We start from the raw sequence: 24,190 nt of genomic DNA on the forward strand, positions 1-24,190 counted from the left end.
CTAGTGCTGTAAGATGTGAACTGTGGCCTGTAGCGTGCCACTGACTGGCGCTGACTCTATGACTAAGTCCCTATCCACAGACGTAATATCAGAGGGAGGGGATCTTAATGAGTCATTCGCAGGCACATGCATTCATCATCATTCACACAGATAGCAATTAGAGTCTATACTAGCGCATGGCCGAGCAGCCATGCGGGCCTTTTATAGCCGTGCGCTTCCGGGACCTTCCAGATCTCTGAGATGGACCAATCAGATCCGGAGAAGGATCTGAGCACGTGACTCCCGATCTCCAATGAGAGATCGTCTCGTGAGCATGCCCAGTAGCGCGATGGGAGGACTTAGCCTCTGGAGTGGCTTGCTGCAGGACAGCTTGCGTTGGTATTGCTGACCCAGAGGTGGCAGCAACAATCAGTCCTACAGAGCTGGTCTGAGCAGAGCATCTGGGACGTCGTGATTGCTGTGCAGGCTCCTGAGCGGTCAGTGGAGAATGGGAGACCACTGGATGCAAGGCTCTGGATTGCTGCTGTGCAGTTGCAGGAACCCAACGCCTAACATTACCCCCTCCTAGGGCCCCCGAGCCTCCCTACGCTCGAAAGCTGGGAGCGGGGCGTGGATGTTCTCCACTGGCTCCCAGGTCCGGGCCTCTGGACCATGACCCTTCCAGTCCACCAAATAAAATTTTTTGCCATGCACAATCCTGCGTCCCACAATGGCGTTGACCTCAAACTCATCCGAAGACAAGTCTGATGTCCCCGCAGATGACTCGGAGAACCGTGCCATTTGAACAGGCTTGAGAAGGGACACATGGAAGACGTCAGAGATGGCCAAGTGTGGTGGAAGAGCCAGGCGGTAGACCACCGAGCTGATCTGCTTGAGGACTTTGAAGGGACCAATGTATCATGGCGCGAAATTGGTGGACTCGGCCCGCAGCTTGATATTTCGAGGAGAGAGCCACACCAAGTTGCCGGGGGAAAAGGTTGGAGCGGGGCGCCGATGTGTGTAGGCGGACGCCCTCATTCTTTCTTTAGAGGCTCGAATAGCATCCTGGGTGCGATTTCAAATGTCGCGAGCCTCCACTGCCCAGTCTGCCACCCTGGAATCAGTGGAGGACACTGGCATCGAGACAGGGACACTTGGATGCTGGCCGTAATTAAGAAGGAATGGCGTCTGACCAGTGGAATCAGCCACTGCATTATTCAGGGCAACTTCAGCCCATGGTAGTAAGGATGCCCAGTCATCCTGCCTGGTAAAGACAAAATGTCGCAGGTATGTGACCAGAGTTTGGTTGGCTCTCTCAACCAAACTGTTCGTCTCGGGATGATAAGCGGAGGACAGATTTAGCTCAATACAGAGTAGACTGCAGAGCTCCCTCCAAAACCGAGATGCGAATTGGGGACCTCGGTCACTAACAATTTTGTCCGGCATGCCATGCAAACGGAATACATGTTTTATGAACACTGTGGCAAGACCACGAGCGGAAGGCAGCCGCGCGAGTGGCACCAGATGCACCATTTTAGAAAAATGGTCGGTGACCACCCAGATGACCGTACTGCCACCAGACTTGGGCGGACCAACCACGAAATCCATGCCAACCATCTCCCAAGGTCTGTCTGCCACCGGCAGAGGATACAGTAACCCAGCCGGCCTCTGTCTAGAGGACCTGTTCCACGCACATGAGACGCATGCCTGTATGTATTCCTTCGTGTCCCGGGACATGTGCGGCCACCAAGAAGACCTTGCCAGGAGTTCTGTGGTCCGCTTATTGCCGAAGTGACCACCCACCCTGGACGCGTGTGCCCACGCGAGAACCTCCTGCCATAGCTGAGGAGGGACAAAGGTCTTGCCCGGCGGCACTGACTCGAGAGCAACTGGGGCCACGGTCCTGAAACTCTCAGTAGGGAGAATTAGCTGAGGCTCAGCCTCCTCTTCCTCCGCTGAAACCACCGAGCGAGAGAGAGCATCCGCACAGACGTTCTTCTCTCCAGACAGGTAGTGCAAGGTGAAGCGGAAGTGGGAGAAGAAGAGCGACCACCTAGCTTGACGAGAGTTCAAGCGCTGAGCCATTTGTAAATAGACCAGGTTTTTATGGTCCATATACACCTGGAAGGGAAACCAGACTCCCTCCAGGAGATGTCTCCACTCGGAAAAGGCCAACTTCATTGCCAGCAGCTCCCTGTCCCCAATGGAGTAGTTCTTCTCTGCCGGTGAGAAGGTCTTTGAGAAGAAAAAGCAGGGATGAAAGCAGGGATGCTTCCGACCTTGAGCATCCTTTTGAAAAAGGACTGCTCCTGCACCGACGGAAGAAGCATCCACCTCTAGGATAAAGGTTTATCCTCATCGGGATGGTGTAAGATGGGAGCGCCGGCAAAATGGGTCTTCAGAGACGAGAAGGCCTTGGAGACCTGTTCTGACCAAGCCTTGGGATTAGCTCCTTTTTTAGTGAGGGCAACCATAGGAGCTACCAGTGTGGAGAAGTGGGGAATGAACTGGCGGTAATAGTTGACGAACCCCAAAAAGCGCTGCACCGCATTGAGTGAATGGGGCTCCTGACAGTCAATTACCGCTTGCAATTTGGCAGGATCCATAGCCAACCCCTGGGCCGAGATGATGTAGCCCAGGAACGGCAAGGACTCCTGCTCAAACTGGCACTTCTCCAGCTTGGCGAAGAGAGAGTTCGCCCGCAGACGGTCGAAGACCCTGCAGACGTCTCTCCAGTGGGTGGTCAAATCTGGCGAAAAGATGAGGATGTCATCCAGATACACCACCACCAAGGTAGACAGCATATCGCGGAAGACGTCGTTAACAAAATCTTGGAAGACAGCAGGCGCATTACAGAAGCCGAAGGGCATGACCAGATATTCATAGTGGCCATCCCTGGTATTAAAGGCTGTCTTCCACTCATCTCCTTTGCGAATGCGGATCAGGTTGTACTCCCCCCGTAGATCTAATTTTGTAAAGATCAGGGCCCCTCGCAACCTGTCAAATAACTCAGAGATCAACGGAAGAGGGTACTTGTTTTTAACTGTTATGGCGTTGAGACCTCTGTAGTCAATGCAGGGACGTAACTCTCCACTCTTCTTCTGCACGAAGAGCCCTGCACCAGCTGGCGACACCAACTTTCTGATAAAACCTCTTGCCAGGTTCTCCCGGATATATTGAGACATAGCCTCCATCTCAGGGAATGATAGCGGACACACGCAGCCTCTAGGAGGTTCCGTGCCTGGCAATAGATCTATCGGACAATCGTAAGGACGGTGCGGTGGAAGCGTCTCCGCAGATCTTTTAGAGAAGACGTCCGTGTACTGGTGGTATGGTTTGGGAAGCGCAGAGAGATCCGCGGGCACTTCAGTGGAGGCTACCTGAACACTGCCCCTCAGGCACCTTCCCTCACAGTTCTTGCTCCAACCCAGTATTTTCCCCGAAGCCCAATCAATATGAGGGGAATGGCATCAGAGCCAGGGAACTCCGAGAAGCACCTGGTCAATGCCATCTGGCAAAATGAACAAGGACAAAATCTCACTGTTGGATGGTGAGATTGAGAGCCCGAGTGGTGCTGTCTGGTGGGTAACCTGAGATGGTAAAGGTGCACCATTAACCACCCTGAAGGTCAAGGGTTGGGGCAGTAACATCAGCGGAATAGCTTGCTTTTGGGCGAAGGACGAGGACATAAAGTTCCCTTCAGCCCCGGAATCCACGGTGACCTCTGCCTCCCAGGTGGAAGCTCCGCTATCTAAGGTCCCACGGAATACCGGTTTGGGAGAGGGGCTCCCTCCGTGCTTCCCTTAGACCTCCGCAGCAGCGCAATGTGCACTGCCTCCTTCCCTGCAGGTCCCCGGATCCAAAATGGCGGCGGGGACCTTCGGGGGCCTGCAGGGATCTGTCACAGCGATCTGTGATGTGACATCAGCAATCTGTCACATGACAGTTGTGTCCTCCCTGGGACATTGTAATAAAGTAAAAAAAAAAAAGTGTAAAAATAATTTATAAAAAATCGCTAAGTAAATAATAAAAAAAAAATATTCCCTAATAAATTCATTTTTTGGAAATAAAAAGAACCAAAACAATAAAAGTACACATATTTAGTATTGCCGCATCCGTAACGACCCGCCCTATAAAACTGTCCCATTAGTTAACCCCTTTAGCAAACCCCTTAAAAAATAAAGATAAAAAACAAAGCAAAAAATAATGCTTTATTATCTTATCGCCGAACAGAAAGTGCAATAACGCGCAATCAAAAAGACGGATATAAATAACCATGGTGTTAGCGTGGGTGGTCAGGAGCGGGAGCTCCGAGAGTGGACCCTCTGGACCGTGGCACCGAGGGACCCCGGGCGAGCTGCCAGGTGGAACCGACCCCTATACAGGGACCGTTAGGAGCAGGCCCAGGGGTTCGAGTACCACGGTAGCCGGTACCGAGAGGGGCGGCTCAGGATGGACCGGAGTAAGACTGAGACTGGAGTAGGACGGCAGGAACACAAGGCAGGACTGGAGTAGGACGACAGGAACACTGAAGGCAGGACCGAGAAGCTGCTATGAGGAGCAGCCGAGACAGGAACTGCAGGAGCAGAGTGTGCACGATGGAGCGAGGCCAGAGTGTCAGGAAACACAACGATCAGGCGCCTCCCTCAGGGGGAAGCGGCCTGATATGGCCCCGTCTGGTCAGCCATTGGTCCAAAGGTGCTTCCGGGTCAGGGCACAGCCGGAGCATAAGAAGCAGGAAGGAGGCGCGGCCGCGGCCTATGGCGCATGCGCATAGCATGCAGGGGAGGCATCAGTCGCGGGCCTGTCTCAGGTGACCGCCGCGGCCGTCGGGTGGAGAGAGGCTGCGGCCTGGGAGCGGAGGGCGACTGCGGCGTGGGAGCGGAGGCCGGGTGAGTATGGCGGAGCGGTGTAACAGTACCCCCTCCCCTAAGCCGCCCCCCCCGGAGATTAACAAGAAACCTCTTGAGGATACGGGGAGCATTAATATTCTCCCGAGGCTCCCAGGATCTCTCCTCAGGACCAAAGCCCTTCCAATCAACGAGAAAGAAAGTCCTACCTCTAACCCTTTTCACAGCGAGGATGTCCTGCACTTCAAAAACGTTGTCGGCACCCACCGGCTGAGGGCCAAGATCAAGCGAGGAATGGAAACGATTCAGCACCACAGGCTTCAGGAGAGAGACGTGAAAGGTGTTCGGGATCCGGAGCGAAGCAGGCAACCTCAATTTGTAGGCAACTTCATTAATACGTCCCAGAATTTCAAACGGACCGATGTAGCGTGGACCCAACTTGTAGGAGGGCAGTTTTAGTCGGACGAATTTGGAGGAGAGCCAGACCTTGTCGCCAACACGATACGGAGGAGAATCCAACCTCTTTTTGTCTGCATAGTTCTTCATCTGATCAGCGGATCTCTTGAGTGATGTGTTGGTCTCAGCCCAAATCTTAGAAAATTCCGAGGACAAGGCATTGGCCGCGGGTACCTCAGAGGCAGGGGTTATCGGAAGAGGGACACCAGGATGTCTGCCAAAAACAATGAAAAACGGAGACTTGGCCGAAGACTCACCAGCATGGTTGTTATAAGCGAACTCTGCCCAGGGGAGTAAGTTGACCCAATCGTTCTGGTGGGCGTTAGAGAAGTGGCGTAAGTATCCCGTAAGCGTCTTGTTGGTACGCTCTACTTGTCCGTTGGACTGTGGATGGTAGGCCGAGGAGAAGTCGAGGGAAACGTTCATAAGCTTACAAAGCGAACGCCAGAACTTGGAGGTAAACTGAACCCCTCGGTCAGACACAATGCGTTGAGGTAGTCCATGAAGCCTGAAGACTTGATGAATGAAGATCTCGGCCAGCTCTGGCGCTGAGGGAAGACCGGGCAGAGGGATGAAGTGAGCCATCTTGGAAAAACGATCCACCACCACCAGAATGACTGAGCAGCCCGCAGAGCAGGGTAGGTCGGTGATGAAATCCATGGCGATGTTCTCCCAAGGAACCATAGGGACAGGCAACGGAAGCAACAAGCCAGACGGAGATCTCCGTGGCACCTTGCTCTTTGCACAGGATGGACAAGAAGCCACAAAGTCGAGTACATCTTGGCGAAGTGAGGGCCACCAGTAGTGACGTTTGATAAGGTCAAGGGTCTTCTTAGTTCCGGCATGGCCGGCCAGTTTGGAGGAGTGCCCCCATAGAAGAACCTTTTGCTTGAGATTCTCTGGCACAAGCGTCTTGCCAGGCGGAGGAGTAAGCCAGTTCACTGGAGCCACGGTGATGATCCTAGTGGGATCAATGATATGTGATGGTTCCTCCGTGGATTCGTGTGGTTGGAAGACCCTGGACAGGGCGTCGGCTTTGGAATTCTTGTTGCCGGGACGGAATCGGAGCTCGAAATCAAATCGGGCAAAAAATAAAGACCATCTGGCCTGGCGAGGGTTTAGTCTCTGGGCAGACTGGAGATAGGCCAGATTCTTGTGGTCCGAGAAGATGACAAAAGGATGGACAGCTCCTTCCAGGAGGTGGCGCCATTCCTCCAAGGCCAACTTGATGGCCAAAAGTTCCCGGTCACCGATCGAGTAGTTACACTCGGATGGAGAAAAGGCCTTCGAGAAGAAGCCACAAGGGTACAGGTGACCGGAGGCGGTTCTCTGGGACAGCACCGCCCCGGCACCAGTCGAGGAAGCGTCCACCTCGAGTACAAAAGGTCGATCGCTCTCAGGGCGATGCAGGACCGGAGCCGTGGAGAATGCCCGTTTTAGGGACAGAAAGGCCTCCTCTGCCTCAGGAGACCAATCCTTGGAAGTAGACCCTTTACGGGTGAGCACAGAAATGGGTCTAGTGATCGCGGAGAAGTGGGAGACAAATTGCCGGTAATAGTTGGCGAACCCGAGGAATCGTTGTATCGCCTTTAATCCGACGGGGCGAGGCCATTTGAGGATGGCAGACAACTTCTCGGGATCCATCCTTAGACCAGCGTCGGAGATAATGTATCCCAGAAACGGCAGAGAGATCTGTTCGAAGAGACATTTCTCGATCTTTGCATACAGACGGTTCTCCCGAAGACGCTGAAGCACCAGGCGGACACTCTTTCTGTGGGACGAGAGGTCCGGCGAGAAGACGAGGATGTCGTCTAAGTACACGACCACACAGGAGTACAAGAGATCCCGGAAGATCTCGTTGACGAACTCTTGAAAGACTGCAGGAGCATTGCAAAGACCGAAGGGCATGACCAGGTACTCGTAATGGCCATCTCGAGTGTTGAAAGCGGTCTTCCACTCATCACCTGCACGGATACGGACCAGATTGTAGGCTCCTCTGAGGTCCAGCTTGGTAAAGACCCGAGCCCCTCTGAGACGGTCAAACAGTTCCGGAATGAGTGGAAGAGGGTACCTGTTCTTGATGGTAATCTCATTCAAGCCCCTATAGTCAATGCATGGCCGTAGAGTCCCGTCCTTCTTTTTGACGAAGAAGAACCCGGCTCCCGCGGGCGAAGAGGATTTCCGTATAAAGCCTTTGGCGAGGTTCTCTCGGACGTACTCGGACATGGCGGTGGTCTCCGCGGGAGACAGAGGGTAGATTCTGCCCCTTGGGGGGGTTGAACCAGAAACAAGTTCAATTGGGCAGTCAAACGGCCGGTGTGGAGGGAGGATCTCCACTTCCTTCTTATCAAAAACATCGGCGTAGGAGCTGTAAGCTGGAGGAAGACCCGGAAGGTCTGGAGGTGACCGTGGAGCGGCCGCCAGGTGGACAGGAGTCAGACAGCGAGCTTGGCACAGGTGCCCCCAGCGGAGTATCTCCCCAGAAGACCAGTCGAGAACAGGCTGATGAGTTCTTAACCATGGAAGACCGAGTAGAATGGCGTGAGAGAGCTTAGGTAAAACGTAAAAGGCTATCTTCTCTCGATGTAAGGCTCCGATTTGCAATTCCACCTCTTCAGTGACCAAGGTGACGGTCACCTGTAGCGGTTTGCCATCCACGGTGGCAATCTGAATTGGGTTAGATAGAGTGACTACAGGAATTTGGTATTTGTCTACCTCTTCCGGCCGAATGAAGTTACCCGCTGAGCCCGAATCCACGTAGGCCACCTCGGAACCACGCCTCCCTCCTGAAACCAAAAGCACAGAAATCGTAAGGGGTTGAGAGGAATCATCATCATCACCTAGGAAGGCCTCTCTTACCTGACCTAGGTGGAGTCGTTTCCCTGTCTCTTAGGACAGGTGCGGATATAGTGTGACGAATGACCGCAATAGAGGCACAGACCTTGTGCCCGTCTCTCTCTCTGACGTAACTCGGCCAACCTGAGATGATCTATCTGCATGGGCTCACCCGAAGAGAGGGAAGATCCGACTGAACGTGAGCTGGCCGACTGAGTGAAAGGAGAAACTGACCTGGAGGAGCGCCTGTCTCTCACTGACTCCCGAGCGCGCTCCAGGAAGCGCAGGTCAATGCGGGTAGCCAGCGAGATAAGGTCCTCTAAGGTGGACGGGGTATCTCGACCAGCGAGTTCATCCTTTATTTTACTAGAAAGACCGCACCAGAATGCCCCCACCAAAGCTGCGTTATTCCAGCCGAGCTCAGAGGAAATAGTGCGAAAGCGAATAGCGTACTGTCCGACCGTGAGAGAGCCCTGGTGTAAGTTAAAGAGTGACTCAGTGAGAGAGGCTAACCGGCCCGGCTCATCGAAAACCTTACGAAAAGTATCCAGGAAAACCGGGAGACTCGAAACGACCGGGTCGTCACGTTGCCAGAGCGGGTTTACCCAAGAAAGGGCCTCTCCCTCCAGATGGGACATGATGAAGGCCACTTTGGCCCGGTCCGAGGGATATTGCTGCGGCAGCCATTCAAAGTGGAGACTACACTGATTTAAGAACCCCCTACAGAGCTTGGGATCCCCGGTGAAACGAGGCGGCTTGGCGAGGCGGGGCGTCGGAGGAGCAGCAGACGCAGGGGGAGGAGTCGGCACTGCAGCGGCAGCCTGGAGGGCCGACAAGCGACTATCAAAGGAGGCCATGTAGGACAAAATGTGGGTTTGAGTATCTTGCTGCTGACCCAGCTCCTGTTGGAGACTGGCCAGCTGAGTGGCATTTCCAGGATCGGCCACCTGTAAGGCCGACAAACGGGTGTCCATCGACTTCATGATTGACATAATACGCCCCTGATTCTCCCGTAGGAATAGCAACTCTCTCTGGGTAGCAGCCGTAGTACCGGCGGAGTCCATGGCCTGATCGTACTGTTAGCGTGGGTGGTCAGGAGCGGGAGCTCCGAGAGTGGACCCTCTGGACCGTGGCACCGAGGGACCCCGGGCGAGCTGCCAGGTGGAACCGACCCCTATACAGGGACCGTTAGGAGCAGGCCCAGGGGTTCGAGTACCACGGTAGCCGGTACCGAGAGGGGCGGCTCAGGATGGACCGGAGTAAGACTGAGACTGGAGTAAGACGGCAGGAACACAAGGCAGGACTGGAGTAGGACGACAGGAACACTGAAGGCAGGACCGAGAAGCTGCTATGAGGAGCAGCCGAGACAGGAACTGCAGGAGCAGAGTGTGCACGATGGAGCGAGGCCAGAGTGTCAGGAAACACAATGATCAGGCGCCTCCCTCAGGGGGAAGCGGCCTGATATGGCCCCGTCTGGTCAGCCATTGGTCCAAAGGTGCTTCCGGGTCAGGGCACAGCCGGAGCATAAGAAGCAGGAAGGAGGCGCGGCCGCGGCCTATGGCACATGCGCATAGCATGCAGGGGAGGCATCGGTCGCGGGCCTGTCTCAGGTGACCGCTGCGGCCGTCGGGTGGAGAGAGGCTGCGGCCTGGGAGCGGAGGGCGACTGCGGCGTGGGAGCGGAGGCCGGGTGAGTATGGCGGAGCGGTGTAACACATGGTACCGCTGAAAATGTCATCTTGTCCCGCAAAAAAGAGCTGCCATACAGCATCATCAGTGAAAAAAGAAAAAAGTTATAGCTTGCAGAATAAAGCGATGCAAAAATAATTATTTTTTATATAAAATTGTTTTTATTGCATAAAAGCCCCAAAACATAAAAAAGACATATATGAGGTATCACTGTAATCATACTGACCCAAAGAATAAAACCACCTTATCAATTTTACTGCACGCGGAACGGTGTAAATGCACCCCCCAAAAGAATTTCTTGAAATGCTGGTTTTTGTTTATTCTGTGTCACAAAAATCGGAATAAAAAGCGATAAAAAAATGTCATGTGCCCGAAAATGGTACCAATAAAAACATCAACTTGTCCTGCAAAAAATAAGACCTCACATGACTCGGTGGGTCAAAATATGGAAAAATTATAGCTCTCAAAATGTTGTGATGCAAAAACTATTTTTACAATAAAAAGCGTCTTTTACCGTGCAACAGCTGCCAAACATAAAAACACGCCATATATAGTAAATCAAACCCGCCTTTATCACCCCCTTGGTTAGGGAAAAATAATAAAATGATAAAAATGTATTTATTTCCATTTTCCCATTAGGGTTAGGGTTAGGGCTAGGGCTAGCGTTATGGCTAGGGTTAGGGTTAGGGCTAGGGTTAGGGCTAGGGTTAGGGCTGAGATTAGGGTTAGGGGTGTGTTGGGGTTAGGGTTGGAGTTAGTATTGGGGGGGGTTTCCACTGCTTGGGCACATCAGGTGCTCTCCAAACGCAACATGGCCTCTATTCTCAATTCCAGCCAATTCTGCGTTGAAAAAGTCAAACGGTGCTCCATCCCTTCCAAGCTCTGCTATGCACCCAAACAGTGTTTTACCCCCACATATGGGGTATCAGCCTACTCAGGACAATTTGCAAAACAACTTTTGGGGTCCAATTTCTCCTGTTACCCTTAGGAAAATAAAACATTGGGGGCAAAAACATCATTTTTTGTGGAAAAGAATTTGATTTTTTTATTTTCACGCCCGGGCGTTATAAAGTTCTGTGAAGCCCTTGGGGGTTAAAGTGCTCACCACACATCAAGATAAGTTCCTTAAGGGGTCTAGTTTCCAAAATGGGGTCACTTGTGGGGGGTTTCCACTGTTTAGGTACATCAGGGGCTCTCCAAAGGCAACATGACACCTGCAGACCATTCCATCAAAGTCTGCATTCCAAAACGTCACTACCTCCCTTCCGATCCCCGACGTGTGCCCATACAGTAGTTTTCTCCTACATATGGGATATCAGCGTACTCAGGACAAATAAAAAAACTGGGGACTAAAAGATCATGTTTGTGGAAAAAATATGATTCTTTCATTTTCACGCCCGGGCGTTATAAACTTCTGTGAAGCCCTTGGGGGTTCAAAGTGCTCACCACACACCTAGATAAGTTCCTTAGGGGGTCTAGTTTCCAAAATGGTGTCATTTGTGGGGGGTTTCTACTGTTTTGGCACATCAGGGGCTTTCCAAACGTGACATGGTGTCCGATCTCAATTCCAGCCAAAAAAGTCAAATGGTGCTGCTTCCCTTCTGAGCTCTGCCATGCCCCCAAATAGTCGTTTACACCCACATATGGGGTATCAGCATACTCAGGACAAATTGCACAATAACTTTTAGGGTCCTGTTACCCTTGGGAAAATAAAATTGGGGGTGAAAAGATCATTTTTATGGAAAAAATATGATTTTTTAATTGTACCTCTGTACGTTATAAACTTCTGTGACGCCCTTGTGGGTTCAAAGTTCTCACCACATATCTAGATAAGTTCCTTGGGGGGGTCTAGTTTCCAAAATGGGGGGTTTCCACTGTTTAGGCACATCAGGGGCTCTCCAAATGTGACATGGCGTCCGATCTGAATTTCAGCCAATTTTGCATTGAAAAAGTCAAACGGCGCTCCTTCCCTTCTGAGCCCTGCCATGCGCAGAAACAGTGGTCCCCCTCCACATATCAGGTATCAGTGTACTCAGGAGAAATTGCACAATAACTTTTGCAGTCCAACTTCTCCTGTTAACCTTGGTAAAATAAAAAAATTGGACCTGAAGTAATTTTTTTGTGAAAAAAAGTTAAATGTTTATTTTTTTTTAAACATTCAAAAAATTCCTGTGAAGCACCTGAAGGGTTAATAAACTTTTTGAATGTGGTTTTGAGCACCTTGAGGGGTGCAGTTTTTAGAATGGTGTCACTTTTGGGTATTTTCTATCATATAGACCCCACAAAGTGACTTCAAATGTGATGTGGTCCGTAAAAATAAAATGGTGTTGTAAAAATGAGAAATCGCTGGTCAACTTTTAACCCTTAAGGAAGAAGCAGCAGATGCAATTGATGGGGCAGCTGATGTTTTTTGAGTTCCCTGTTCTGCATTTTTGCGCAGTGGGATTCCCACAGTAAAGCATGTTGATTGCGCATGTGAAGGTTCATACGTGTAGTAGTCAAATTATTGCACTCTTTACCTCGAATCAGTTTTTTTGCAAAGGTGGCAGATAATGTGAGTTGGCTCATTCTTTGCAGTGTCAAAAAAGGCCCAGGCTAAGCAACCCTTGCCACCCCTGCAAGCTTCAGACCCACGGTTGCTGCTGTTAGAGGCAAAGTTGTGGCTGAGGATGCATCGCTCGCCGTGGCTGCCTCACTACGTGTCTGTGACATACGGCGCAACATAATCTCCTTGTCTTCCTTTTCAGATGACCTACTCAGTTGTGTGCCTCTATGTTCATGCCAACTGGGATCTAACACCTCATCATCATCCTCTGTGTTATCACATTTCTCGCCATTGGAGTCACCCTCCTCTTCTTCTTGTCCTGACAGTACAGTACAGTCTGCATGAGCCTCAGATATCTGAGTCTCATCAGGATCACCTCCCCCCAGGGGTTAACGTCTGATGATGAGGGTGAGGATGCTGTTCGGACCGTACTTCTTCCTGCTCCGGATCCAAGCTAAAAAAAAAAATGTGGGCATCGGTGCAGATTTACTCCGCAAAGCTTTTGAGTACACTTCTGATGAACATGGCATAGAATGTGTGACCAGCTCTTCAGACTCACCAATCTGTGGTTCCGTACAGTCAGTTGAACGGTTGGATAGTTGAGATGCGGGAGGAAGCAAGGGGAATTTTGGTGCCACCTCTGTGGACTGTACTGGGTGTGATGTTGAGGTGGAGGAACTGGAGGTGAGGCCACTTGAAGCTGCACTTGCTATCCACTCGAGTACATGCTCTTTCTGGGCATTATCGATAAGGCGTACCGCTGTGAATCTGCCAAAGAAAGGTAGTGGTGTAGCCTGTCCAGTAACATAAGTTGTCAGATGTCTTTTCATAGGATGTGTCGTTGCTTCACTAGTGCTTTCACAAACATTACCACCTACCCCACGTACACCTTTACCACCAAGCCTAATTCCCCTTCCACCACGGCCTCGCTTTTTCCCAGTCATATTGCTCAGATAGTGTGGTAGGAAAACAGTATTAGCAACAAAAAATTAGATTTTAAACTCTGCTCCACCTCTGCACACAGCTGACTTTCGACAGTAAATTCAAAGTTGAAATATGGCATGCCGTATGGTGTAATTCACAGAAAAAAAGAATTGTTTGAGTGTGGATGAGGCCTGTATGACAAAGAAGTTATGCTACAAACTATTTTCAAAGTTAGGTCCCTTACTGTACGACGCTAATAACAGAATAATTTTTTGTGGCCTATGGATAAGGCCTCTATAACAGACTAGATGCTACAAAGTATTTTAAAGTCAGGTCCCTTACTGTAGGACGTAAATAACAGAAGATTTTTTGTGGCATTTGGATCAAGCCTCTATAACACACTAGATGCTACAAACTATTTTACAGTCAGGTCCCTTATTGTATGCTGTTAATAACAGAAGAATTTTTAGTGGCCTCTGGATCAGGCCTGTACAGCTTGATTTTAAACCCAACCAAATGACAAAGTATGATATGGCAGGTTGTCTAAGGCTAAGTTCACAATAGCATTCGGGGGCTTTGCGGAGGGCTGCGTACTTCCTCCGTTAAGCTCCGCCTACTTTTGCATACTTCTGCATGCGTCCTGCGTACCAATCTTTAACATTGGGTACGCACGACATGTGGATGTATACGGATGCGTTGTTTTGACAAGCCCACCGACCGCACAGGAACGCAACAAATTGCATTTTGTGCGAATGGCAATGTACCCAATGTTAAAGATAAGTACGCAGGACGCATGCAGAAGTTTGCGGAAGTAGGCGAAGCTTAACGGAGTAAGTACGCAGCCCTCCGCAAAGCCCCCGAACGCTAATGTGAACCCGGCCTTAGTTTTTGCAAGACAGTTTTATATCACCACAGTACTAAATGACAATATGGGATACAGCAGGCTGTTTAATATTTTTTCACTAGCTACATGTGAATTAGAATGCTATACTCCTGCACGGATCACAATAGAGGCAGTGCACAACAAATGCCATGCTCACTTTGTCTGCGGATCTCAGTAATGTCCAAAAAAGAAAAAAAAATGCTGGAAAGTAAATTTAAAAGCCACACTGAACAGCAGCTCACTACGCTATCTGACTGATATGCAACCACCTATCTAACTAGCTAAAATGTGCATACAGCATGCTTTTTCACATTTAGCTACTGAAATAATATTATTTACAATGCTATACTCGTGCATGGAGCACAATAGAAGCAGTGCACAACACACTTGTAGGACATGTGCCCCGCTGGCTTTGTCTGTGGACCTCAGTAATGCCCCCCCCCCAAAAAAAAAAAAAAAAACATTCCGGAAGTTAAATTTTACAGCCACACTGGACACTATCTAGCCACACTATCTGACTGATATACAACCGCCTAACTAACTAGCTTAAACCTTGGTGTCAACAGTGGCAGCATCAAGAGCAGCCTCTGCACTGTTACAGTGTCAAAATGGCGCTAAAACAAAGTGTCTGCAGCCAATGGCACAATGATTTCAGCAGCCAAGGACACAAGCTGTAGTGTCAGGACATTGTGGTTGTTTCCTGTGCCCTGATTGGCTAGCCGCAATGTGCACACGTAAAGTTAGGGGGGAAAAAATGACTGCTGTGCTGCGCTTTTAAGGGGATGAAGGAATGTGTTTCCCTTTGTTCCTCCCCCTTAACAGGTTCTGATATCGTTTACTGTAATGTAATGTATAGTTAATATTATTGTATAGTACTGCCACATGTTTTCATGTATTACCACACATATGGAATGGTACTGCTACTCCTTTCTGGGTATTACCATTGTTTTGTCTTGATGTTTTATTGTATTGTTGCTTTTAATTGCACATAGTTGTGATAATGTTTACTGCATTTCAAGGTTTACCATGTACAGAATAGGGAAAGCGTAGTGCTCCCTTTTGACACTAGAGGGGTTGCACTCTAGTATATAGGACTTTTAGTAGGTTAAGTGTAGGAAGGGCTGCCAGGAGTTAAGGTTAGATGAGAAGTGAAGTCAGTTCAGATGGGGCTAGGGTGACATGGGCTATAGCCCAAGGACGGCTTGGCAGCCACGTAATGTTAAGCAGCAACAGCCCACGTTATCCATGGCCACTGGACATCAATACAGTGGGCCAGTACAGTAGAAAGAAGATGTGGCGACTCATAGCCTGGGCGGACACCTTTATGGCGGGAGTTGGTTGGTGTGAGGAACGGAAGGATGCTGAAGCTTTGCAGGAAACGGTACAGATGGGTCGGATGCTTTTTCAGAGGCAGCCAAACCGGGTTTTAAAGTCTGGGGAGAAACAAGCAGAAGGAATTGTCATCATGGTGAGTTTAGGCCAGGAAGAAACTGGGAAGCAGTCTAAGACAGTCCGGTCCGGACATGTGCCATATAGAAGCGTCAGCAAAGTAGGGAAAGCTGAGGAAGCAAGTAAATATCAATGTGTATCCTATCATGCACCAACTGTGGATATATTGTGTGAAGTTATCAGTAAAGAAACCGTTCAAGTTGCCATGGACCGTGTCTCAATTATTGGGAGTCACCTTGGAGAGGGGCCATCGCCGCTTGGAAAGTGCCCAGGGGGACCCGAACTTGGAGACGCAGGTACGCTGAACAGTGAATTGCAATTCTCTGTGAGTGACAGCCGAGACACTGATGCTTTAGTGTCTCTGGCCACGACTACAGTCCTGGCCACCCCTTACACGCTTACAAGAACGTTGCGCCTCTGGGCTCTGAAAACACCATCCCCTCATCAAACACGTGCCAAACGCTCATGATACACCATCATTATCGTTGCTAAAATGCTGAAAATATTTTTGTGGCAGCGCAAATATTTTCCCGCACTTTTACCGAATGTTACCGATTTTATAAAATTTTGCTCATGTTTCCGATCATGAATCCGAATGTGCTATATTCGTGCTGAATTTATGTTTGGCGATCGTTTTCCAAACAAATTTGCTCATCTGTAGTGGAGATTCTAAATATTTGTATTTTTTCTATTTATTTATTTTTAATGGAGGAAAATGAAAGTGATTTGGAGTCATATGTTTTTTTCATGTTTTTTATTTTTTTTTACCTTTTTACTCTATTAGGGACAGGAGAGAAAGTACAGTGAATGAAATAAGTATTTGATAACCTTGCTGATTTTGTAAGTTTGCCCACTGACAAAGACGTGAACAGTCTATAATTTTAAGGGTAGGTTAATTTTAACATTATGTGATAGAATATCAAAAATAAAATCCAGAAAATCAAATTATATAAATTATATAAATTTATTTGCATTTTGCAGTGAGAAATAACTATTTGATCCCTCTGGCATACAAGACTTAATACTTGGTAGCAAAACCCTTGTTGGCAGGCACAGCAGTCAGACAATTTTTGTAGTTGATGATGTAGTTTACGCACATGTCAGGAGGAATTTTGGCCCACTCTTCTTTGCAGATCATCTTTAAATCATTAAGATTTTGAGGCTGACGCTTGGCAACTCGGAGCTTCATCTCCCTCCAAGAGTTTTCTATGGGATTAAGGTCTGGAGACAGGCTAGGCCACTCCATGACCTTAATGTGCTTCTTTTTTAAGCCACTTGCCTTGGCTGTATGTTTTGGGTCATTGTCTTGCTGGGAGACCCATCCACGACCCATTTTTAATGTCCTGGCGGAGTGAAGAAGGTTGTCACTCAGGATTTTAGGGTACATGGCTCCATCCATTCGCTCACTGATGCGGTGAAGTAGTCCTGTGCTCTTAGCAGAGAAACACCCCCAAAACATAATATTTCCACCTCCATGCTTGACAGTGAGGACAGTCTTTTTTGGGTCATAGGCAGCATTTCTCTTCCTCCAAACACGGCGAGTTGAGTTAATGCCAAAGAGCTCAATTTTTGTCTCATCTGACCACAGCACCTTCTCCTAATCACTCATGGAATCATCAAGGTGTACATTGGCAAGCTTCAGAGGGGCCTGCACATGTGCCTTCTTGAGAAGAGGGACCTTGTGGGCACTGCAGGGTTTTAAACCTTTACGGCGTAATGTGTTAGCAATGGTTTCTTTGGTGACTGTGGTCCCAGCTGCCTTGAGATCATTAACAAGTTCCCCCGTGTAGTTTTAGGCTGATCTCTCACCTTCCTCATGATCAAGGATACAACACGAGGTGAGATTTTGCATGGTGCCCCAGATTGATGTCAATTAACAATCATTTTGTATTTCTTTCATTTTCTCTCTATTGCACCAACAGTTTTCTCCTTCTCACCCAGCATCTTACTTATGGTTTTGTAGCCCATTCCAGCTTTGTTCAGGTCTATAATCTTGTCCCTGACATCCTTATAAAGCTCTTTGGTCTTGCCCATGTTGTAGGGGTTAGAGTCTGACTGATTAATTGAGTCTGTGGACAGGAGTCTTTTATAAAGGTGACTATGTAAGACTGCTGTCTTTAATACAGGTAATTAGTTGATTAGGAGAGTCTAACTGGTCTGTAGGAGCCAGAACGCTTAATGGTTGGTAGGGGATCAAATAATTATTTCTCAGTGCAAAATGCAAATACATTTATATAATTTATACAATGTCATTTTCTGGATTTTATTTTTGATATTCTATCTCTCAATGTTAAAATTAACCTACCCTTAAAATTATAGACTGTTCATGTCTTTGCTAGTGGGCAAAAGACAAAAAACTGACTGGCACATCCAGACTAGTGTGAATAGGTGCATACCTGGAGGAGCTACTTCCATATACAATATACAAAATAAGGTTGCACTCTATCATGCTAAAGCATGTCAATGTAGAATATATGAAATTTGAATAGCAATTCAGCTATGGAGTATTAGGAAAACATATGAGACGCTTAGCATATAACTTGGCCAAATTATATCTGCCCATCAACCAACGTCAAGGTGGCCTCAAAGTCTGATGGGTACCTACACTGTGTGAATACCTCGCTAAGGCTGATGTCTGAATTCCTGGGTGAATGTGGACACCTCTGTCAGCAATGCCTGCATTTATGGGTAAGTAGGGACCTTCTGTAGTTAAAATCACCACCTGGTGGAGGGCGGAGTGCTCAGTAAGCTAATATACAAAAGATAAAAAACTGACTGGCACATCCAGACTAGTGTGAATAGGTGCATACCAGGAGGAGCTACCTCCATATACAATATGTCAGTGGGCAAACTTACAAATTCAGCAAGGGATCAAATACTTTTTTCCTTCACTGTATCTACAGACATAGAGAGGTAGAAAAACAAAAAGCAGGCTATAGGAAACATTTAGAAGAAATATGTTCCAGATATAAACTGTCCTGATACATGATCTAATGCAGACACACAGACCTCATTTCCTGCCTATGTCATTGGTGGAGACACTCCTAAATGAGAAAAATATTGATCTTTTTCTGCCTATGCACTGCGTACACAGAAATCTGCCAAACAGTGGGACAGGTGGGGTTATACAAAGCTCAACATTTAGAGAAATAGTCGATTTGCAGCAAATGAAACAGGGATTTTCTCAGAACAGCAGAAGCTAATGACAGATTCCTTTTAAAACCGCATGTTTTAAAAACCAGAAAAATGTGCTTGGTCATGAAAAATGGTCCAGTCTTGAAATGGTTAAGTTTACAGACAAATAGAACCGCTGGGAGCAGCTTGTTTTACCCAAATTTAGGTTTAACACTTGTAGTTTTTGCCAAAGTGTTTGTAGCGTTTTTTTCTATATGACAATGGAAAATGCATCAAAAATGCTATGTACACCTTTGTAAAAGCTTTGTGGGATTTATAATTCTGTGAGGCGTAAATTACACTGTTGTAGTGGTTGTACAAAATTATTTGTATAATTTAAAGGGTTAATTTCTTCTTCATATATGGATATTGTTGCTTAGTGCTTTTGAAATTAACTAAATATTAAAATATGCAGCCTTTCTTCAGATATTCACACTTTACTTTTGTTTGCAACTAGTCGCCTGGGAGACCGACCACCATTGTTGTCTGGCTTGTAAGCACTATGCTAAAGCTGGCCATGAGTAGGAGGCAACATCGTGCTCAAGCAATTGTGACCAACTTCAAAACAGTGCTTACAAGCTCAATGTAAAAAGAGCTTGTAGCTACTGTAAATGTTCTACTGTATAGCGGAGGCGGTCAGTCACTAAGCCAACAAGCTGTAATCAAAAGAAAAGTGATAATATGTCAAGTACCACTAACAATCAAGCACCACAGAAAATTTTAAACAGGCAGTAAATTGAAAAATTGCTTGCATTTACTAGCACTATCCAACAATATCCATATATGAAGGTGGGACTAACCATCTTATTGATTGACAGAGATACAACAATACAATTACATCAGGTTTCTTTTTACATATAAGAACCTGTATGAATGCTCCAGCTAAATGCCACTGTGCCTACAACTGTGAACATTTGGTTTTCCTTTTTTGTGAAGCAAACAGTACTTTGTGGAGTCTCCTTTTATGACAATTACAGTTTCAAGTCGTTTTGGATAAGTCTCTGAGCTTTTCACATGGTGCCACTGGGATTTTTACCCATTCCTCAAGGCAGAACTGCACCATCTCAATCACATTAGATGCTTTCCTCTTGTGAACAGCAATCTTGAAGTTTGACCACAGATTCTCAATTGGATTAAGGTTTGGGCCTTGACGAAACCACTCCAACACAGTTACATGTTTCCCCTTAAACCACTCGGTTGTTGCTTTTGCAGTATGCTTTGGGTCATTGTCTTGTTGGAAAGTGAACCTCCGTCTCAGTCCAGAATCACTGATAAACTGAAATATATTGCTCAAGAATATCCCTGTATTTTGCACCATCCATCTTCCGCTCGACTCAGACTATTTTCCCTGAAAAACATCCCCACAGCATAATGCTGCCATCACCATGTTTCACTGTGGGGATGGTGTTCTTGGGGTGATGAGCTGTATTGATTTGGTGCCAGACATAGCGTTTACCTTGGTGGCGAAAAAATTTATATTTTGGTCTCATCTGACCACAGAACCATCCTCCATCCATTTGGGGAGACTCCCACAAGTCTTTTGGCAAACTCAAAACTAGCCTTACAATTTTTTTGTGTAACTTAAGGCTTTTTTCTGCCCATTCTTCCATAAAGAGCACCACTATGGAGTGTAAGACTTATTGTGGTTGTATGGACAGATACTCCAGTCTCTGATGGGAACACTGCACACTGAACACAGTGTTACCTTTGGTTTCTGTGCTGCTTCTCTGATTAATGTCCTCTTTGCCAGGGCTGAGAGTTTTGGTGGTCGGCCCTCTTTTGGCAGGTTTGTTGTTGTACCATATTCTTTCCATTTGATGATAATGGAGTTGATGGTGCTTCTGAGGATCATCAGAAATTGGGAACATTTTTATAAACCAACCCTGACTTGTACTTCTCAACAACTTTGTCTCTGAGTTGTTTGGAGATCTCCTTGGTCTTCATGGTGTTGTTTGGTTAGTGGTGCCTCTTGCTTAATGGTGTTGCCTCTGTGGCCTTTCAGAAAAGGTGTGTATATACTGACATACCATGTTAGATTGCACACATTCCTTTAACTAAGCTTGTGACTTATGAAGGTAACTGCTTGCACCAGAAATTTTTAGGGGCTTCATATCAATCAAAAGGGGTGAATACACATGCACATGCCATTTTTTACTATTTGATCCCATAAATGCAATATATGTCTATATTTTTCTCACTTTACCAACTTACAATATTTATTGCTGATGCATCACACAATTCGGATTACAAAAATATTTAAACACAGGTCATAATATAACAAAATAGGTACAAAGTCAAGGGGGTGTGAATACTTTCGCATGCCACTGTACATTCATTAACATTCATGAACATTTTATAATTGTGATTTTTCTCTAACCATCGGTATTTTTCCATTTGCCTTTCCTTAGACTATTCTGGTAGGAGACAGCTCCGTGGGAAAGACTTCATTACTTGTGCAGTTTGACCAAGGCAAATTTCTCCCAGGATCTTTTACATCTACAGTGGGCATAGGATTCACGGTAAGAGAAGCAAATGTGGCACTGGATATTCACATCGTGATGTACAACACTTGAGCTCTTGTTGTCATTCTTCATTGTTGCATTTGTGCAAAATTTGAAGTATGTTCAACTGATTATTTAAAAGGGGTAATTTGCCCCTTCCAAATTAAGGTTAATTGCCTGTAAAAGTGCAGTATACTTATCCGTTAAATTCAGCCCCAGTCCAGTGCTAGTAGAGTTCTCTCCTGGCTGCAAGTGACATGTAATGTCATTAGTGTGACCATCAATTGACAAATTTAAAAGTATTGAATCAGTTTCATATGGTAATAGTAGGGGATGTCAATAGAAAAATCATATGAATAAAGACCCCTTAAAAAATAGCTTTTATTAGAAAAAATGTATTAAAAATCACCTAAAAAGGTGATATGTGCACACCCAACAACAACACAGTGAACAAATAAAAAATATTGCTACATGTCCCTATTATATGGCCTATATACACATCTGCCTAACTGCGGGGGTTGGCGCCCTAGGGGGTAGCGTTTTGAAAAGTATCATATTAGATTTATATTTCATATTACCAGTCTTCTGAACTAATGTTTTAGAAGTTGGAAAATTTCTTTAAAGGGAACCTGTCACCCCTCCAGGGAGGTTTTAAGTAAAAGAGCCACCTTCAGCAGCACTAAGGCTGCATTCTGTGAAGGTGGCTCTTCCGTTTCTGACCCCTAATAAAGCCGAAATATTGACTTTTATAACTAGGTCCCCATACCTGTATTGCGTCCCATAGGTATGGTGTGTCCCCCAGTATCAGCCGCCTCCTAGCCGTCCATTAAGCCCCTGTCTTGCGTCTGGGCGCCGCCTTCCAGCCATCCATCATGCCCCTGTCTTGCGTCTGGGTGCCACCTCCCATCTGTCCATCATGCCCCTCTCTTGCATCTGGGCGCTACCTCCCAGCCCTCCATCATGCCCCTGTCTTGCATCTGGGTGCCGCCTCCCATCCGTCCATCATGCCCCTGTGCGCCACCGCCTTCTCCTGTGTTGTATGCCGGCGCCTGCGCTGTGACAACAGTTCTCGGGCATGCGCAGTGCACGCTGCCCGGGAACTGACATCAGGCCATCAAGCCTAGGGATCAAAAACAGAAGAGCCACCTTCACAGAGTGCAGCATTAGTGCTGCTGAAGGTGGCTCTTTTACTTAAAAATGCCCTGGGGGTGACAGGTTCCCTTTAAACCTTAGTTTTATTGAGACTAGAGGAACTAATGTGATGTTCTTCTCTGATTATGAAAAATTTGAATATGTAGCACTGGAGTGCATAGAAAAGTCTTCTTTGGGTATCTAGCCTAGAGTGTTTACTTTTTTTGTTCTTTTGCAAGTTGACATATAGGTAGCTAGCACTGTAGTTTCGTAGAAATTGTATTTTATCTTCAAATATACATCTTATCTGCACCATGGCCTCTATTATAATCACATTTTTGGAGAAGGATATTTAGCTCTTTCTAATATAAATACAAAAAGAGGAGTCTGTCACCCCCAAAATGCAAATTAATCTAGCTATAGAGTTAAATAGGGAAAGAATAAAAATCCTACCTGCTTAGTAGATGTCAGTGCTTTAGTGACTTAGAAAAAGAGTTTTATTTCATGTGTAATTAAGGGAACTTTGGTGCACACTTGGCTTGGCCAGCGGCTTAGTATGCCTGGAGGTTCCCTGTATTTGCATGCCTTCTGGAAATGGGAGCAACCCCCGTTAACAAACACAAAGCCCAAACTATACTAACTATACAGCCCAAGAAAATAAAATACACAACACGTTATTTTCGTATCAAAATGCCACAGCTTCACTTAAAAACTCATGTCTATAGTAAGGTCATATGAAATGCTAGGCAAGTATATTGTCACGATATGTGACTGGCCCTGCGAGGCGCGACCCGACGACCGGTCAGTCACCAAACAACAATACAAACAAGGAGACACCGGGGAAACAATTACAACGGTGGGCCCTGCGATAGGGAACGGGGAAATGGACACCTCCTGCACTCTCCTGAGGATGTGCCCTGCTCTTACTAGCGCCCCTACACAGGTTCTTTCAACCTGTCGCCGAGCAGGATACCTTGTCCCTCACTTACCCTGCACTTATCCCTTACTACGGAATTGGTAAGTGCGGACACTGGTCCCACCACTGCACTAATAAGACACCAAGAGGAGATACAACAGACAGGGTTAAACAAAACAACACTTAGCTTTCTCTGCTGCCAATGCACCGTGCAGCAGAGTAAGGCTCCTGAACTCAGCTTTCAGCAGAATCACCACTGCTCCAGAAAGCTCCTCTCTTCAGCAGAACCACCACTGCTCCCGATAAGCTGAACCACCACTGCACCAGGTAGCTCCAGTCTTCACCACGGTGGGTATCCAAAAAGGACCTGTCAGAACCAACTGTCAGCTTATGCACCAGGTGACCTTATATAGGAAGGTGGGAGTAACCACCAGCCCCAGCAGACTAACTAAATATGTAGTAACACAAGCGGCCACCAGGGGAAACAACTGACATTAACCCCCAAAGGCCAGAAAGGAAAAAAGTTTATATGTGAGCAGCCCAAACTGACACATATCCAAAAATTGATCATGACATATATGCCGAGTTTCATGGATACCTGAGATCACCGAGCTGCAAAACAAACAGTAATAAGCAATCTAGGGATAGCACCCTCTGACTTGCCTCTCTATCAAAGCCTGTCCTCTTTGAGGGCCTCTATGACCCTACCAAAGATGCTCATTGATGTGCTAAGCCACCCTTGGGTGATGTTACAATTATCACATCCTCCAGGCTGCCGACCAAAGCTCAGCCAATACCAAGATTGCTTAACTGCTTCTATGAATTAAAATTATGTATGTATAAAATAACAAGCAATGTG

General features: G+C 47.1%; 1 protein-coding gene across 7 annotated transcripts in view; it reads left to right on the forward strand.

The window, feature by feature from the left end:
* The window catches only part of RAB37 (RAB37, member RAS oncogene family), a 243,963-nt gene that overhangs the window by 11,981 nt on the left and 207,792 nt on the right, over nucleotides 1–24,190 (forward strand). For all 7 annotated transcript variants that reach the window (XM_073587974.1, XM_073587975.1, XM_073587969.1 and 4 more), the window contains exon 2: nucleotides 21,192–21,302. In XM_073587974.1, coding sequence (XP_073444075.1) covers nucleotides 21,192–21,302 — 111 coding nt within the window. The remainder of the gene's footprint in view (nucleotides 1–21,191; nucleotides 21,303–24,190) is intronic.

The sequence above is a fragment of the Dendrobates tinctorius genome, unplaced genomic scaffold, assembly GCF_039654945.1.
Source record: "Dendrobates tinctorius isolate UK_male_01 unplaced genomic scaffold, ASM3965494v1 ptg000103l, whole genome shotgun sequence".
In the NCBI taxonomy this organism is placed as follows: Eukaryota; Metazoa; Chordata; class Amphibia; order Anura; family Dendrobatidae; genus Dendrobates; species Dendrobates tinctorius.